The 17,845-nt window shown below is 34.0% G+C and overlaps 1 protein-coding gene across 1 annotated transcript; it reads right to left on the bottom strand.

Moving 5' to 3' along the window:
- Positions 1-5,185: 5,185 nt before the first annotated feature.
- Positions 5,186-7,243, bottom strand: LOC136809036 (G protein-activated inward rectifier potassium channel 4-like). Its single transcript, XM_067065611.1, has one exon. The coding sequence runs from the start codon at positions 7,174-7,176 to the stop codon at positions 5,542-5,544; it is 1,635 nt and encodes a 544-aa protein (XP_066921712.1). The 5' UTR covers positions 7,177-7,243; the 3' UTR covers positions 5,186-5,541.
- Between the last annotated feature and the right edge of the window lie 10,602 nt (positions 7,244-17,845).

The following is a 17,845-nucleotide window of genomic DNA, read 5'->3' as shown; positions in this document are numbered from 1 at the left end:
TCTAAAAGCCAAAATAAATATCTTTAACTTATTTGCCGGTTTTTAACATACTAATAAAATTGACGTTTAAAATCCATGCAGAAAATGAGTAAATTTTTTCAAAAAACAATGACGTCATTTTTGATGACGTCAGCAGTTTATGAAAATTTTTAAAATATTTTTTAAAATTTATTATTGATACCTAAAACCTGTCAAAATTTGAATTCAGTTGGATGCCTAGATCAAAAGTTATGCTAAATTTAAGATTTTGGGATTTTACAGGGTTTTAGCTGGATTTTATGATATGGCTGCACAAAAAAGTCATAAAACCTGATCTGGTCGGTATATAATTGTAAAATTTGGTATACATGCTACAAATATAATTATATTAAAAGTCAAAAACTTTCAGAGTGTTAAAAATTTTTTTCAGTGAGCTATTAGCAAAAGAGTGCCAGCCTGGTGGAAAACACCCCCCCTGATAAAAATAGGGTTAAAAGCTTAATTTTCTCGGTAGGATCGGCAATAAAAAATTGAACTATTAATCTACAATCATTATAGGGTTTTATAGTTTCATAGCTCATCTAAATAATAAGCTGCTTTGAACTGCACACCCAACTTTTTTTCAAATTAGACTGCAAGTTATCTTTAAAACATTCACTTAAATACCCGTTGTGTACATCTTGGAGGGGAGGGACTCGAGGCTATGTTTTACTACAAGTAAAAATTTCGAGGTATTTTTACTTCGAGATACAGAAAGTAAATGTTTATAACTTAAAGAGTTAGACCCCTGTCCCAGGGGGAGAGGGTACCTAGGTAAAGTTGGGTGCTGGGTATATGCAGACGATAATGCTCGGTTTTTTACTTTTCAAAGTCTCTCTAAGGGTTACAAAAATCAGAAAATTTCAAAGTTCTGAAAATTCACGATTTTTAGGAATTATTTTGGATTTTTTGAGAAAAAAATATAAAAAAAGTCTGTAAGAGGCGCTTTTTTCGTTAAAAATTTGGTCGGTTTTCGGAAGTCTCGTCAACACAATGTAATTCTTAGAAAAAACAGACTCAAAAGATATAAATCCGACCTTATAAGAAATACATTAACCGCACTGTACAAACGTAGGCAATCTTCCATTTGTGATAGGGATTATGTATCTCTATCGCTGCCGTATGATCGGCATAGCTTTCAAACAACATTTGTTTTCAACTTTTGAAATATAGAACTGCAGAAAAAAAGCTATAGTACTTCGAATACATTTTCTGTGCTTAGAATGGTTGAAAACATAGTCCGTATAAAAAACCCTGGTCTGGAAGCTTATTGTTGTAACTTTTTGTTGACTTTTCCCTTTGTTAATAACGATTAGATTATAAAAATCGATTTGCTCAGTTTTTGATCACGTTACCAAATACTCCTCTTGGGATTGGTTCAAAAGTTAATCACATGATCAAAAAGTGAGCAAAACAAGATAATTTCTCAACGCAAGTTCAAGTTCACGACGATAGAAAGAAATAAAAGGCTTCCAGACCGAGGTTTCTTATACAGACTATGTTGAAAATAACAGCGTAAGAAAGTAACACAAAAAATAAAGGTAACAGTTGCCACATGATTGGTAGATTAGCTTCTGCTTACCTGATTCTAAAACAACTGAAAACACCAATCGTTATTATCTATCACATGATGCAGTGTCTCCTTCTCATATGTACATGATTCTCAAACCATAACAAACCTTTATATAATTTTCTCAAGCTTCGAACGATGTAAATATTCACGAGAATGAAAGTTTAAGACATCATTTTACGAACATTCACTGAAATTCACTATTTTTTTCTCTGTTCTTTTTAGAAATTCATTTTCTTGGAAAAGACAGAAAACCATTGCGTAATCAAAAAAATAAACTTTGATTCACGAGAAAATTCTTTACAACATACTGATAGACTATTGATATTAAGATTCTGACGAAAAGAGTTAATTTTCATCCTTAACGCATCCTTAGTATAAAAATCAGCCCCCTCCATCATTGAGTCTGTCCTATGACAATGCAATAGAATGTGGCTATTCAGCTATATACTATTTTTTATTTTTTACACGAACATCCAAAATTTTTGAAGCATTTGTATGTTCTTAACATTTTGAGTTTTAAGCCTATAAATGTTCTTAACATGTTCTTATTGTCATCATTCTGTGAGTATTTTTGTCCATTTTTCCTAAGAAATTGGGTGTTTTAGAGTCTGCAAAGCTTTAAAATGTTCTTAACTTATTCTTAATATTTTTGCCATCGAAGCCTTATGTTCTTATATAGTTTATTCTTATAAAAAAATGTGTATCTCAATATTTTATAAAAATCATTCTTTAATTATCAATCTTAAAATATGTCATTATTCATTACAGATTCATTGTCATGGTGATGCTATAGTCATCATTAACTTGTTAATCCACATTTATAAAACCCACCGGGTTCATAAATTTATGATGCAAACAATTAAAACCCCGGTGGAACTTTTTTTCGTCAGGGGGGATAAAAATTCCTATCGAAATTCAACGTCACTCGGGAGGGCTGAAATTCCCGGGTATTTTTCAAGTTTTCCAGTGGCTCTGATATCGCAGCGGGTCTGTGTCACAGGGGTGTGTGTGCTACATGTTAATTTTAGGCAAATTTGAATAATTAAATTTTTTAAAGGTGATTTTTCTCAAAAAGTTAAGAATATCCATTAATATCTTGTTGTCTTTTAATACCTTGCTGAGTATTTATTTGAGCAGCATGAGTTTTTGTAAAGCATTCATTGAAAAGACGTCAAAAATGATATGCCTTTGACTTTTATGTGCATGAGAACTATTTAAGAAAAACATAGGGCCCTCTATATAACCTAAGATCAGGCTTTGATTGTTTTCTGCACATCACGCTGAAGCTCTAAAAGGAATGTGTGCAAACATAACAAATCTGACGAGCAGGCAATCTCAAAATCGTAAGGACCGCGTTCGTCTAAAAGGACTAGGAATGACAACAAAGTTGCGTGATTGTGTTTATGAATAGTGCGCCGTATCAGTTTTTGACTTTCCGGCGCACACCAAGATTCTTGTTGTAGACTTTTCCGCGGGAGTACTATTTGTCTCAGATGTATAGTTTTCAAGCGCCTTCAGAGGTTTAACCGTGCGCGTAAGAAAATTATGAGCAGCTGTTATCAGGTTACCTCTATAGAGCTCTATAGTCTGATAAACGGAGAGGACCTAATTGCCCTTTTATCACAATTCCCTACCCTTACAGTGCAGTTCAGTGCAGTTTTGTAATTCCCTACCCTTACAGTGCACTAGCTGAACTATGAAAACCCTACCCTTAAGGGCCGAACGTCTGGTAGGTCATTTACCTTGAGTGCCCCCCCCCCCGGATGCGTGGACTAAAGAAAACCGATTCTAATGCGGTCGTGGCTTTCTTGCTCCGAACCAAATCCAAGGTGGCGCCTGAAATTTCACGTTTTGGCTCTTGTTCAATGTTTGTTTGTTTTGTTTGTTTGTGATTTTTTTATGGATTTTGGGACTTTTAAAGGAAAGTTCAATGTTTCAAATGTTGTTTATTTAGTTTAGTGTAGCTCTGACATACAGCCAAAGAAGTGGCTCCTCATACTTATTGACCTGAAAGCTTTGGAAGACTGTTTTGAAAGTGGTATTTTTTGCACTGATTTTGCTGGATTTTTTCTCACGTTTGTTCAATGAAGTCTCAAACATCAACCAAATTATTACAGGTATTTTCTCTTCCGTAATGCTTACTTCTCTCTTTTTTTATTCTTTATGATTAACCGAAATCAAGCATTTTATCAGAATAATCATAATTTAACGTATGTGAAATGTGTGTCAGGCGTTTAATCGACAAAAAAATTGATTTAAACACCAAGAGGTTGACTAATTTAGGCTCTATTTGGATAAAATTATGGAGAAAATTCATATTTCTTGAGCTTTTGATGCTCAGATTTTTGGGTTACATATTTTTTGCAATGGGACTTCAAAAACCTTTCAAGAGGACTTCTTTCAGATTTGGAAGATACAAAAATGCTAACTCTTAGTTTTGGGATGCATTCTTTTGCTTGAAAAGTTAAAAAAATCAAGGGATAATGGATAATGGATACTCAAATTCAATGGATACTGTTTACGATTTAGCAGTCATGGTATTTTCAGGTGCTCAAAGGGCATTCCAGCAGCTAAAAAGTTAATATTTTTGTCACGTGAAGAGTCAGATTGTTCCATATACGATAGACCTTTTCAAAAATTACCTCACGAACATCACTTGTCTCGTTTTGAAATTATTGCTATGGTGATTAACTTCCAGCGGATTTTATTACAACTATTTTCTATTCATAAAAAAATCTCAAGGGATATGATCACCATGGAAATTGTTTGAATACGAGGCAAGTGATGTTCGTGACGTAATTTATGAAAAGGTCTATTGCCTGTCATTATATTAAAGAATTTTTAGAAAATCAGAGATATATCACAAGATACAGAGGTTTTTTCTTACAAAAAATTGTTTCCTATAAAATGATAAATAAAGTTTGAAAACTGTGGGCCAATCGGATACCGATATCTAGCCACGTGTCATAGTTTTTTTTCCCAGACTCCGAACGCGGTTTTGTAAAATTCAGCTGAATAAACTTTTCAGCTCATCATATGCCTTAGCGAAGCTTTGGAGTAATGAGAAAAGAAGAATTTCTTGTTTCTAATCAATATCATTTTTCTTCCTAGAAATATAATCTATGATACGTTCTTTACAAAATACTATAAAAAATTACTTACAAAATACAAACAGTCTGGGAAATTCTAGACATTCGCGAACAAAAATAGGTTGAAATTCTTCAAATCCTTTAAAAGAAGCTGTTTAATAGATGATCGCAGAGAAATTTGTAACTTATCGAGACACAGCATGAAAACTCAAACTAAGAAATAGATTTCTAAAGCAACGAAACTACTTAATTTTTCAAACAGAAATCGAATTTCCTTTAATATGCAATAGTTCTCTGTGAAAACTTGGAAACTTTATGAAACTTTTTATAGTTTCTTTATATAATACAGATAGAAGGGTATTAAATTCCAAAACTCTCTAACATAAGAATCCTCGTATAGTTTTGGTGTTTTCTGTAACCAATCCTTCTTACGATTTTTTTTCGACAAATGGGCCAGTTCATACAGGGGGTCTAAAATAGTGTTTTTTTCTTAATTTTTCCAGGAGATAAAAAAATTATTTTAAAATTTCCAAGGGGTAAAAGACTGATTTAGTTCATCCACCGTCACTTTAAGGTATAAATTTTCCAAGGAAATTTTTGCAAATTTTTCCATTTTTCAGCGGGTATCTACGCATTTCCAAGAAACCGCCCATCCCTCTATGTATGGAAATTTAATGGAATGGTCCAATCAATGGAATTTACTCTATAATGATATCTAAACAAACTTACTAAGTACTAGTAAAATAAATTTTCTTAAAGCGTCCTCGCAAAACTGATTATGAATTAATGACAGAATCTTGGTCATATAAACAGTTAAGTTTCCCGATAGAACTGTGCAAGAGTTTTTAATGTCATTCTTAATCAAGCCGAAGATTCTTTCATTAGTGGTATGTGCTGCATGTAGTCTTTGTTCAAGTCTAAACTCAATTCCTCGACGTCTGTAAGAAAAGTCTTTGTAGTACTATATTGATTATAAGATGTCGAATAAGTTGATGCTGGTCCACTCTCATATCCGTTTGATTCTGAAACACTGGAGCAATCATCATCCCCCTCATCAACCTTGCATTGAGTTTTGTAGAACATTTCGGCTGAACACGGTGGTGTATTACTTTCTTTGTAAGTGTCATGAAGGGTACTCAAGTCTATACGATTGATCTTTTGACCGATATGCATTCCAGTGAAAACGGGCTTAAATCGGTGGCCCCATAAAATCTCATTTGGCCGGTACGAGGTTAAGGCTTGAGTTGAGTTACCTGTTGTTGGTACAGTACCTTCAAGGATGGGGATGATTTCGAACTCGGCTTGTTCAAGTTGTGTTTTAGACATTGCGTAGAGGGGACTCTTTTCGTCGATCACGTGAATAATTGTGAGAGGGAAAAGTGGAAATAATCTCATAGAGTATTCCTCCTGCTGGAAGTCGATCGTTAATTTCAAATCCGCCATATCAATTGGTATAAACTCCCCTTCGTCAGTCAGCTTTGGTCGTATGATTACGCAACGCATGTTAGTGTCTAACAACCGACGGTGTCGCATATCGACGTAGCGAAACATCAAACACAAATGACCGTCACGTACTGTAACCACGGCACGTTTAGAAAACATGGTTGTTTTACCTCGGTTTTTCGGGCGCGCTAATTTGGCGAACAGTAGACCCAACATGGCGCAGTTGACAAACATTCCAACAATCGTTTGAATAACGAGTAAGAAAACACCCTCCGGACAATTAGGCGTCACCGCCCGCCCACCGTATCCAATCGTTGTCTGTGTCTCGATTGAAAATAAGAAGGCGCTGATCCAAGAATCTACATTATCGAGACACTTTTTGTCGGGTCGATGGTACACGATAAGGAACCAGGTTGTTCCAAAGACGATCCAAGTTAGCAAGAAACTGATGGTAAATAGACCAGTAATATACCTCCATTTCATGTCCATTAAAGTATGAAAAAAATCTTTAGCAAATCTGGAGCTATAACCGGGAATATTATAATATTTGATGTCAACAAAGCCGTCTTTACAGACAAGACGTTTTGATCTTGAATTTAAGGAGACGGTCGATTCGAAAGAATCCATACTTTGGAAACGTTGTCTTTTGTATGCTAACAATTCTTTAATCCCCTCTAAATTACTCATCTTTTTGCCACCGTTACTGGCACACGTGCTACCGTTACTTAAACTTTCACGACGTCGTAACGGCGTGTTGCAGTACCGGTCACGTCTTAAATCAATATATTCTTCACTTTCGCTTTCATGTCCGGTATTTATCTGACTATGTCCATTTAAAAATTGATATTCCTTCGATGAAGGCATGATTTGACTTTCAATATCTATCTTATTCTTGATACTGTCACGGCTTATCCGACGGCTGTCCCGGCTCAATCTGCGGCTGTTTCGATTATTATTCTTATCAGGTTCTGTGTCAGCACATTTCTGACCATCGTAAGAAAAGAAATGATCCAATCGCTCTTTTCCTAATCCGTCTCGTTCTAAGTTAACCATTTTTTAAGATTCGGCGCATGCGTATTGTATGTCAACTTGTCAACGCTTTTTTTTCTTTCAGGTTTTGAACACTATAAGAAAGAAAATTACAATAACACGTGTAAATGTATAGTTGAATTAACATTTCAATGTAGATTTATTGTAGTTTGAGGAAAACAAAGCTTAGAATCAATGATATGTCCTGCCAACGTCCAAGGTTGAACGTCAGATGAACGTTATAACAACCACATGCCTATAAATATCTCTGGAGATGAAAGTTTCGTTGGAGAATGTTTTGGAGTCACGTAACTTTATCACCACTACACCAGATCACAAATCTCAATATCAATCTATCAATGATTCCTAAAAACCCAGACATAGAAACTTTTGGGTTTACAAGTTCTTGTGAAAATAGATCAAATTTAATTGCTATGAAATTAGAACTCTGAAGAAAAAAAAAATTGTGTTTAAAACCTTCACCAATCTGTCATCGCTATCTGCCACACAAAATATAATTTGACAAACAAACTTATTTCCGAAAACAATTTGTAATACTTTTTGCTTCTTGAAGACTCGAAATCCTTACCCTTACCTCTTAGAAGGCTACCATAGTTTCTCGGTCAAAATATATTCAAAATTTTGGTTAATTCCTCGTTTTCAGCAATTTAAAGTTTGGGCAAGAAAGTCGCTAATGAGCTAATTGATAAATTTATTCAAATATTTCAATTTGGGAGGGGTTATAGACTTCCATGCTATGTTCTGACGTTCAATTGGACCATTCTTGAACTTTTGGATGTTTAGATCCTAAGTTGTAAGTCAAGTGTTAACCCTTTTTTCTCAAATATTATGACTTTTATTGCAATACATTTAGGTCTCGTATTTTGATGAAACCTAAGCAATTGGGGATGTAGTTAAATGTTTGAATTTCTTAAGGTGGGAATTGCTACATAAGAGGAAGTTCCCTCAAATATTGGTGAAAACAGAAATTTTCATATCAACCTCTCACCCATTTTTCCAAGGCAAATTGATCTTCTTCGAAACATTCTTGAGTACATAACCTAAGAATACATTTTATCTACAAATTACCAATCCCGTTGCCAATTATCTCCCAGCAATGCTAAAAGACCCTAAAAGATTTCAGAAAAGTCTTTGCTCGAGTTATGTATATTACAATTATTATAATTAGGCTAGTTTGGTTCCTAAGCTAAGAATATATATTGTAAAAGTATTTTAGGATTGTTTGCCCTAAACAGTTAAAAATATCCATCATGAAAAATGAAAAAACTCATCGACGACACGACTTTGGAACTGTGTTTTCCACAAGAGATTTTTTCCATATCTTTGCTTCGAAACCAAGCTGATTATAAATTCATTCCTACAACTTTCAATCTCTTGACGATAAATCAAGAAGCAATCAAAAGATATATTATCAAGTTAACACTTATTATTTTACTCTTCCACCATAGACGTACAGACATATATGGAAACTTAAGCTGCTAAATCATGTAAAAAATGAAGAAGAACGAACGAAAGAGGAAATACGTAGAATTTAAAAAAAAAATGTGTGCCATGGTGATCTTCTTTTTCTTTGTTATTTTTCCCTCTCTAGTGTTTTTACTACCAATCTGTTACATCTATCTAATTTTTAAAATGATAAATTCAGCATTTCAATTACTGTAGACATAGCTCTCGTCCATTTTGGGATATTAAACGCGGGAAACTATATATGCACGAAGTCAATAGCCCTCGGGACGGCTTACGCAAAGAAAATAGCGGTGGTAGAGTTTGGAACAAACGAAATCACCTACACAACTCCGCCACTATGCGCTTACCTCCGGACTAACTAGATTCATCAGGCCTCCTAGATTGACCTTGCGTAGACAATAGGATTTCACTGAAATGCTGTTTTTGAATTTAAAAACAGTCCTATAGACCTTTTCAGAAATTACGTTAAGAACATCATTTGCCTCGTATTCAAACAATTACACCATGGTGATTATGTCCCTTGAGAAATTTAATTATTTTTTTATGAATAAAAAGTAGTTTTAATAAAATCCGCTGGGAGTTAATCATCAAGGCAATAATTTCAATAATTTCGCAAAACGAGGCAAGAGCTATTTGTAACGTAATTTATGAAAAGGTCTTTTCTTGCTTTTGTAAAGGAACTTAAAAATCTCAAGTCAATGTGAGTAGTTTCTATTTTGATAAAAGTTTTTTTATTTCATGTTTTATGAAATTTTCATGAAACAATAGCCATAACTTAAACTTAAAGAACATGATTCCCAGTTGATCAAACTGTTTAAAAAACGATAACAACCCGATTAAAACTTCTTTTTCTTAGAAAAATTCAAGTTTCAGGGTCCTCCGCTCTTCGCTTCTTTTTATCCGACAGTGGTAATCCTTATAGCGTGCTTGAAAATGTATCAAATAATAGGAAAACATAATAGTCACGTGAAATCATATAAATTTGCTGAATTTAGATATATAAATCGTACTTTCCACGACTCATAGTAAAAGTAAATGAAGTTCCAAGTAAAGCATTATTAAAGTTTTTGATTTGGAAAAATAGTCTGCCATTTTTTTCCCTATATCATATGGGTATCATATAGAAAGATGAACAAGTAATGGCGACATCTTTACACCGGCTGCAATATTCTTTAATATATATAAACTGAACCCTTTTTTATATGAGAACAAACTGTATAAGAACATAAGGCTTCGATGGGCAAAATGTTAAGAACAAGTTAAGAACATTTTAAGGCTTTGTGGATTCGAAAACAGCCAATTTCTTAGGAAAATGGACAAATACACATGAAAAATACGAAAATACGAACATGCATGAACTCAAAAGGTTAAGAACATCCATCTAAGAACATCTGAAGGATTTAGAAACTTTGGATGCTCTTATGAAAAAAAACGTGTATTTATAACATATGGGCCGACAGAAAGCTTTATACGTTTTTTAAGAATAAACTATATAAGAACACAAGGTTTCGAAGGGCAAAATACACGTTTTTTTTATAAGAACAAACTATATAAGAACATAAGGCTTCGAGGCCCAAAAATTTAAGAGCATTCTAAGAACATTCCTAAAGCTTTGGAGACTTAAAAACATGCATTTTCTTAAGAAATTACATCAAAATGCTCAAAAAGTGCTGGAAATAAGAACATTTTAAGAACATTTTTAGGCTTCAAATCCAAAAAACTAAGAACATCCGAAGGCTTTGAAAATTTTTGACGTTCTTATAAAAAAAAACGTGTATAGAGTTTAGAACAAGTATATAATAAAACAAACTAAAACACCCAATTTTTCTTAAGAAAAGCCCAAAATTAATTATAATGTGTACCTCAAACTTGGTCACCCTTTCGTTCCTGTGAACAGTGAAAGCATAAGGAAATCAACATACTGTACTAAAGGACCAGAATTACGTGCTCGTAAAATGTTTTCCTTTAAGTAGATTTTTTCACAGCTTAAAGTAACGATGGACCTTACCTCATGTAGGTTACTACCGCGAAAAAGAAGCTCACTTCATATTCGCAGCATCCATCATGAATAAAAATTCCATATATTTAGAAGTTCTCTTAGTAATTTTGTTTGTTAAAAACCAACAGCTAAATAGATTGAATTTGAAGCTGAAAGACACTCTTAAACAGATGATAATTAAACGAGGTGTGAAACAGCTGATAATTAATAACCTAAGGGAAACAACATCAGCTCCGAAACAGTTAACGCAGTAATTATATCAAAAATTACAGAGATACACCCCCTTCTCACAGACCCACTGGGACCCCTTCCCACTAGATTAATTGGCCAAAGTATTGTCCCCGGTGGAAAATGACCCTCCAATTTTTGTTCCCACAAAAATAATCAAATAAACCGACCCTCACTGCAAAATATTATGCTATTGTTCTCATCCCCACTGAATTTTCTGGCTTAAAAACAAAAGAATTGAAATCCCCAGCCATAAAAATATGGGAATACCAATCCCCATAGAGTTTTAGTCCTTTATTTTCATCCCCACTGGCTGAAAAAATCCTACCGGGTCTGTGAGAAGGGGTTGTTTTAACAGTCTTTTAAAGAATCAGATCTAAATTTACTCTGTAACTTTAGTTATGTAGTCATTTTTGTAGAAAATACTAAAATCTACTTCGGTTTACTAACTGCGGTCGCCAATGTCTTTCTTCCTCTCACACTTTGAAAAGTTACAGACCGGACCATTTTTATGGTCAAAAGTAGAGAACATTTCTGGATTCCAGACATTCTAACAGTGACTCAAAATGAAAATCAGAACAGTGGGTAATCTCATAACACAATAATAGGATAATTTACTTTACATCTATGGTAACTTAGGGATTTACACCATATGTAAGGAAATTTTCTTTCATAATAGACGATATCGCGTTTAGATAAATGCAATGCATTCTGGTTTCTCGGGGACCCTCAAGGGTATTATAATCTACTCCAGATCATTATATAATCGACATTATAATTCCTTTGAGAGTCCCCGAGAAACCAGAATGCATTGCATTTATCGAAACGCGATATCGTCTATTATATGTAATCAGAAGGGGTTAGTTCAAATAGTGGGGAAAACAAGCTCTGATCATGTGTTAAGTTACTGTAAATCTTTTGATATCTTATGCATCATAAATGAAATAATTAGAATATTTTTTCAAAGTTTTACCCCCTGGTTCCAATGAGATGTTTTATCTGAAAAGTTTTTATTTGTTTACTCTGGTCTGGGAAATACACAGCTACCCCGCAACCTAGCTCAATTTGGGTAGCCGATTGGCTACCCCGCTTTTTAGACCAACCCACACCGTCAAACCCGCACACGTCGTAACGATCTCAAAATACGTCAAAATCGTTCTCGATTTACTAATTACTTCAACCAACACTTACATATTTTACAGACGTATCTCCGACATAACTTTTCCGATTTTGCGCCACTGAAAAACTGAAAAACTCTCAAAAAAGAATTTTGAAGAATATATGCTAAGAATCTTTTGAGAAGAATAAACGAAGTGTCTTTTCTACAAATTGATGAAAAAGACATTTTAAATAGGACTAGTCTTATGTTTCTTCTCAAAGTTTAATATCGCTCTTCTTCCATTCATTTCACCAAATCTATGGAAGGAGACATACCAATATGTTTCCTGAACACTTTCCTCGAATTTCATGAAAAAGAAAGAAGAAGAAAATCCTTTATATTTTATCATTGAAAAATTCTTTACCTATACATTTTCTGTTCAGTTCGATTTTCAAAGTTTATGAAATTCTTATCTTTTGAAATAATGCAAGATTATTTTTTTTTGAACGAAACAAAGATATGGAAGATTAGAGATTTCCGTCTATCACCAAGCACCATCTTAAGAGAAAGACTCAGGCAAAACTTTGCAATACTACGGAAGAAAAGCAAGGCTGCAAATTGGTCTCAAGTAATATTGAGCTTCAGTGACATACCTGACACTACCATGAAAAGCACATGCTGAAGTCATATTCCGACCTGTGTAGACCAATCGATATTCTATTCGGCGCGCAATCAACACAGAGATAAGTAACTATGACGATAATCCAAAATCTTGGATTAAATTCAAAATGTCATTAATGCTTCTTAGTCCTCGATAACGTGACAGTCAACATGACACAACACCCTACAAAACAAAACTATTTTATCATGGCACTCTATCGGTGAAAGAAGGATAAATTGATAATTGTGCCATTCTTCAATAACACAATAAACCCTGGTTAAAACATCGCTAGTCCCAGTCGACAAAATGTAAACCCGCCTATATAGTATTTTTATCAGCATGAAAACCAACCCAGGTAATTTACCAAATAAAGCATTTCATAATTTCGACTACGTTTTTAAGTACCATCTAATTTCATTGCAATGACATTTCTGAAATTTAGAAAATAAAAGCCAGCAAGAAAAGAATATTGAATAGCAGTCGGAAACTGCTGAGATCCTACTCAAACATTCCACCTCCAGCATATTGGTCCTGCCCACTGACTGAGCTGAAAACTCGTTTTCGAATATGACTTTTGAACAAACTTTAAAATGACATCCAAGAAAAAGTTAAAAGTGATTAAAAATGGTCTTACAAATACAGTCGAGCGCAATCCCCATGGGAGTGGGGCACTCGATTTCTAAACGTTAGCATGTGCAACCAAATAAATTGGCTTTCGAAATTGGACCCTTACAAATCACAGCTCTTGATCAGTGAAAATGTACCCTTTCAGTGCATCTTACCGAACCTTTTTCACGGTTATAGTTTTGTTTTCTTTTATATCTTATTTTGCTGAAGCCACCCAAAAATGAGCCTAAGATTTCGACACAATGTACAAAACAAATCAAAATGGGTACAAGTCAAAACTATAAAGATACATAAGATATTACAGTGTATCCAGCTAAAAGATGACCCTTATAGTGCACTCTACCAAAAGTACAACTTTACAGTGCATATAAGGGGTCTTGAAAAACCTACCCTTACTCCCGGGGGGGGGGTACTAGGGTTGCGTGCTGACGGGGGGGGTGCCGCCCGACTTTCGAACTTTGGACCCTTACCGGGACTAAAAAGGAGAAAACAAAGGAAAATTTTGGGAATTTTACGACCCTTAGCGGGACTAATTTGACCAATTTTGACCAAATTTCGATCTTTCAGGGGGTAAAAAGTTGAAATTTTCCTATTTTTCCGACCCTTAGCGGGACTTTGGAAGTCCAAAAAAGGTACCCTTAAGGGCGGCACATACCGTACCCTCCATTTGCCTTAATACCCCCCCCCCGGGCCCTTACTCTTTTGTGCTTAATTGTAAGGGGGGATCCGGAGACTCTCCTCATCATCTTTTAAGAATGTCCAAAATTTTTGAAGCCTTTGGAAATTCTTAACTTTTTGAGTTACTTATTGCACCCAGTACATGCTCAAATAACTGAACTTTACATTCCGTTCTCTTGTTGACAAACTCAAGCCATCAAAATGCTTTTTATCTATGCTCGCAGTGTGTCCAAACTCGAACTAAATTTATGAAAACATTCCCAACAAAAAACTAAAAGTTTGATTTGTTGTGAAGCATTATAACGGGATTTAGTACTATTCTTTATTCTTCTCATGCGGTTTTTCAATGTTCTAAAAACAAACACGTATTGGAAAATTTGAGCTAAAATTAGTAAATTATTTATCAAAAATCAAGTAAATTTAGCTACGAACGGGGCTACGAATGATCGATTATTTATTGAAGATTTAATCAATAGTTGCCCTAAAATCTCTAAATTTATTAAGATTACATATATGAGAGTCTGAAATTGAATTATTTTTCATAAAAGTTATATAATATAAAGCAATGAAATAAAATTTTAAAATATTATTTCATTTTTGAAATCGAGGTAAAAAGTCTTATGGTCCGGGTAAGTTAGAGTTGAGTTAAAAAATAATGACAACGCAAGCAAAAAAAAAAGAAGCTCTGTTTCACATTAACCCTTTTCATGCCCATGTCAAGTATATTTGACATTGTGAAATGTTTTTTAGAATCAATTGAGCAGCCGCACAAAAAAAAATTGGGCAAAAGTTTATCATGTCCAGTATATTTGATCACTCAAACTTCCCATATTAATTATCGGGACCATTTTTTCCTGGTTACCGTTTAGAAAGGAGAATATACATCTGAGTTTTATACGCTTGACCAAGCTATATCCGACATCTTTGATCAAAGTCTTTAGCAAAAATGATACCCTAAAAGTAGCACTACTCGATGTTGGTCAGTAAAATTTCCCTTTTTTCACCAGTATTGAGCAGTTCTACCATTAGGGTACCACTTTCTAAAAACTTCAATCAAAGATTTTGCTTAACCGTGATCCAAGAAACGGTATCTCTAGGTCAGTGGCGTACACGTAAGAACGTTAGAAATGGACACGTACAGCTTGGATTAAATAAAAACGTCAGCAAGACAGAGCCTAGTATTTGACTCCAAACGGGAGTAAATATCATTTACAACCGCATATTCTCGTCAGCAAGCAAGTCGCAAACGAATTTACAAAACCACAAAACTGTCCAAAACCCGCTAAATATATCTCTATATTTCAAACAATATATATTTTGTTTGAGTTTTGTGGTTAAAACACATATCTAATATTAATGATTGTTGTCTATTGAAAATCCCATGTTGTGTCAAAAACAATTTTAATTATAATAACTGTTTATCAAATGTTGTAAAGATTTAAGTCTTCTCTAAATATTGCAATATTGCTACAATCTTTTCTGATATATTATGGTATTTTTCATTGACCAAAGATAGATCTAAGGCAACCCTATGACAATCATCACGTAATGTTTTTTTACCGAAACAATTTGGTTTTAACCAGTAATGGCAAATTTTAAACAAATTTTTTCAGCTTAAATTTGCTATCACTGAAAAACATTAAGTCATGATATGATTATCATGTAACACACCGAACTCTCTGAGCCGTGATGACAGGAAGTAAAATTTTACCTGGCCTGGACAATATTGAAGGGTGGGAAGCGGGGAAGTGGAGGAGAGGGTCAGTTTTAAGGAACTGGGCCATAGGTATTGGCAACGGTCGCACCTCTCATTATTATTTGGTAAATACAATGGAGACTTTTTAGCTCAAACCCTATAACTCGAATGCCTCCTTAACTCGAACTTAAACATCTTTCCAACCAAAAGTATGGATCGGTACTAAAAAGGTACTTTAACTTGATGTGCAGTTTTCAAACACTTTGACATCGATAGTAAAACTTAAGGATCCAATAAACTGCTGTTCAACACGTTCACGAGTCCTTTTCAGAAAATTTGACCGCTTGGAGCTTCATCGAAAATTTGACTTTCAGAGGCTCCTGTGGCTCCGATTTTTTCTTCAAATACCTTCAAGTTGTATACATATTGACGCAAAATCTCGCGAAGATTATAAAAATGCAATAAAATGCACAAGCAAAACTTTCTATATTCAAAGCTCTTTGAAGTACCACTGGTATTTTATCGTAGTCGACAGCTAATGTGTTAAAAGATTTACTCCAGCGTCTACTACATAACCCGTGATATTACGTCAAAGAAAGCTGAATTTACAAAGAAGGAGCCAAATAAACTATAAAGGTAGATTCTCAAAATTGAATTTAAAAGCTTGAGCACGTAGAAGCTCTCGAAAATGGAGTCAATTCATCAGATTTTGAAGCTTTTCGAATATTTAATCCGATAATAAAACTTGGCGACATACTAAAAAGATTTCAAAACGTTAAAATTTCCAAAAAAGAGAGGATGTGATTCTGTTAATCCAAGAGTAAAAAAGTTTCACAGCTAGGTCTACGTATTCTAAAACATTGACCAATATAGATAGTTTTATTCCAAATAATCATTTTCCTTCGAAAATACAAGAAACGGAATCAAACAATCATTTTCCTTTGGAAGTAATATAAGAAACGGAATCGAACAATCATTTTACTTTGAAAATATAAGGAACGGAATCAAACAATCATTTTCCTTTCAAAAATACAAGAAATCTGCCAATTATTTCCCCTTGACAATATGAGAAATGGAATCAAACAATCATTTTTCTTCGAAAATACAAAAAATGAAATCAAACAACCATTTTCCTTCGAAAATACAAATAATGAAATCAAACAATCATTTTCCGTCGAAAATACAAAAAATGGAATCAGCAGAAAGGGCTATTTTTGCTTCGAAGAAATTAAATATTTTTTTCCGACTTAATACGCAGAAATTACCAAATTCTTACATTACGAGTAGAATAGTGAAAAAAAGCCCATGTAACACATCACACTTCAAGTTTTTGCAGTAAAACCCATCATGTCAAAATCTAAATCTAAAAGGGTTTCATGCCCCAATCCCGGCTTCCCCCGCAAATGCTTAACGAGCCTTTGTTTTTCTTTAAAATCATAAATGGGTGTAAGAGTCATTAATAATTTACCCTTCAACATTTCGAATTAGTTTAGTAAGCATTTTTCTTTATTGAAATACAATGTCAATGGCAAAGTCATCAAAAAATCTGCAAGTTAATGAAATATAAATTATACTCACCAAACTGTAAAACTACAATCACGGACAAAATATTTGAGACAAAAAGGGAAATCCCTGCGAAATTTTAAACACCACAAATAATTTTTAAGCTCGTTAAACTTGGAAAGTTGGAAAGTAGAGTTTTAACCTGAGACTTAAGACTAAGGAGCACCTTAGAATCTCAGGATTTAAAAGCTTAATTTTCCTCCAATATGGCTTGGAATATAGCCTAGAAGCCACCGAATCCCTCCAAAATCGAAATATTCGATGAAAGAAAGCGAGAGTGCCAAAATAGAAATTCTCGCCCGAACTTTAAATTCTGAAAAACATTAAAATACCATATCTCAATATGTTTCGACCATGATGATTGTAGTCTCAAAAAGGAACTGTCCAAAGTATTTGTCATGTTATTGGAACATAAGAATTCACATAAACCTTGCTTTAACTTATGAAATTTATAGCTTATCTTCAAAAGAAGAACTGTTTCAATTCACACAAGCCTTTCTTCTTCTCTGATAATATAGGAAATACGAAATAATTCAATAAATGGCTTTTGAGGCTTTTCTGATCCCAAGAAGATTAAACAAACTTTACTTTTTCTATTTTCAAAGCATAATAATTTTTTACAAGCTCATCGTTTATTGGGTATTCAACTTTAAG

This window comes from Clytia hemisphaerica, unplaced genomic scaffold (assembly GCF_902728285.1).
Source record: "Clytia hemisphaerica strain Z4C2 unplaced genomic scaffold, Clytia hemisphaerica genome assembly, whole genome shotgun sequence".
In the NCBI taxonomy this organism is placed as follows: domain Eukaryota; kingdom Metazoa; phylum Cnidaria; class Hydrozoa; order Leptothecata; family Clytiidae; genus Clytia; species Clytia hemisphaerica.
The sequence above is the reverse complement of the archived record's forward strand: the minus strand, read 5'-3'. Positions and strand labels throughout refer to the sequence as shown.

Coding starts and splice junctions, on each gene's coding strand:
- LOC136809036 (XM_067065611.1), bottom strand. CDS start 7,176: ATGGTTAACTTAGAACGAGACGGATTAGGAAAAGAGCGATTGGATCAT.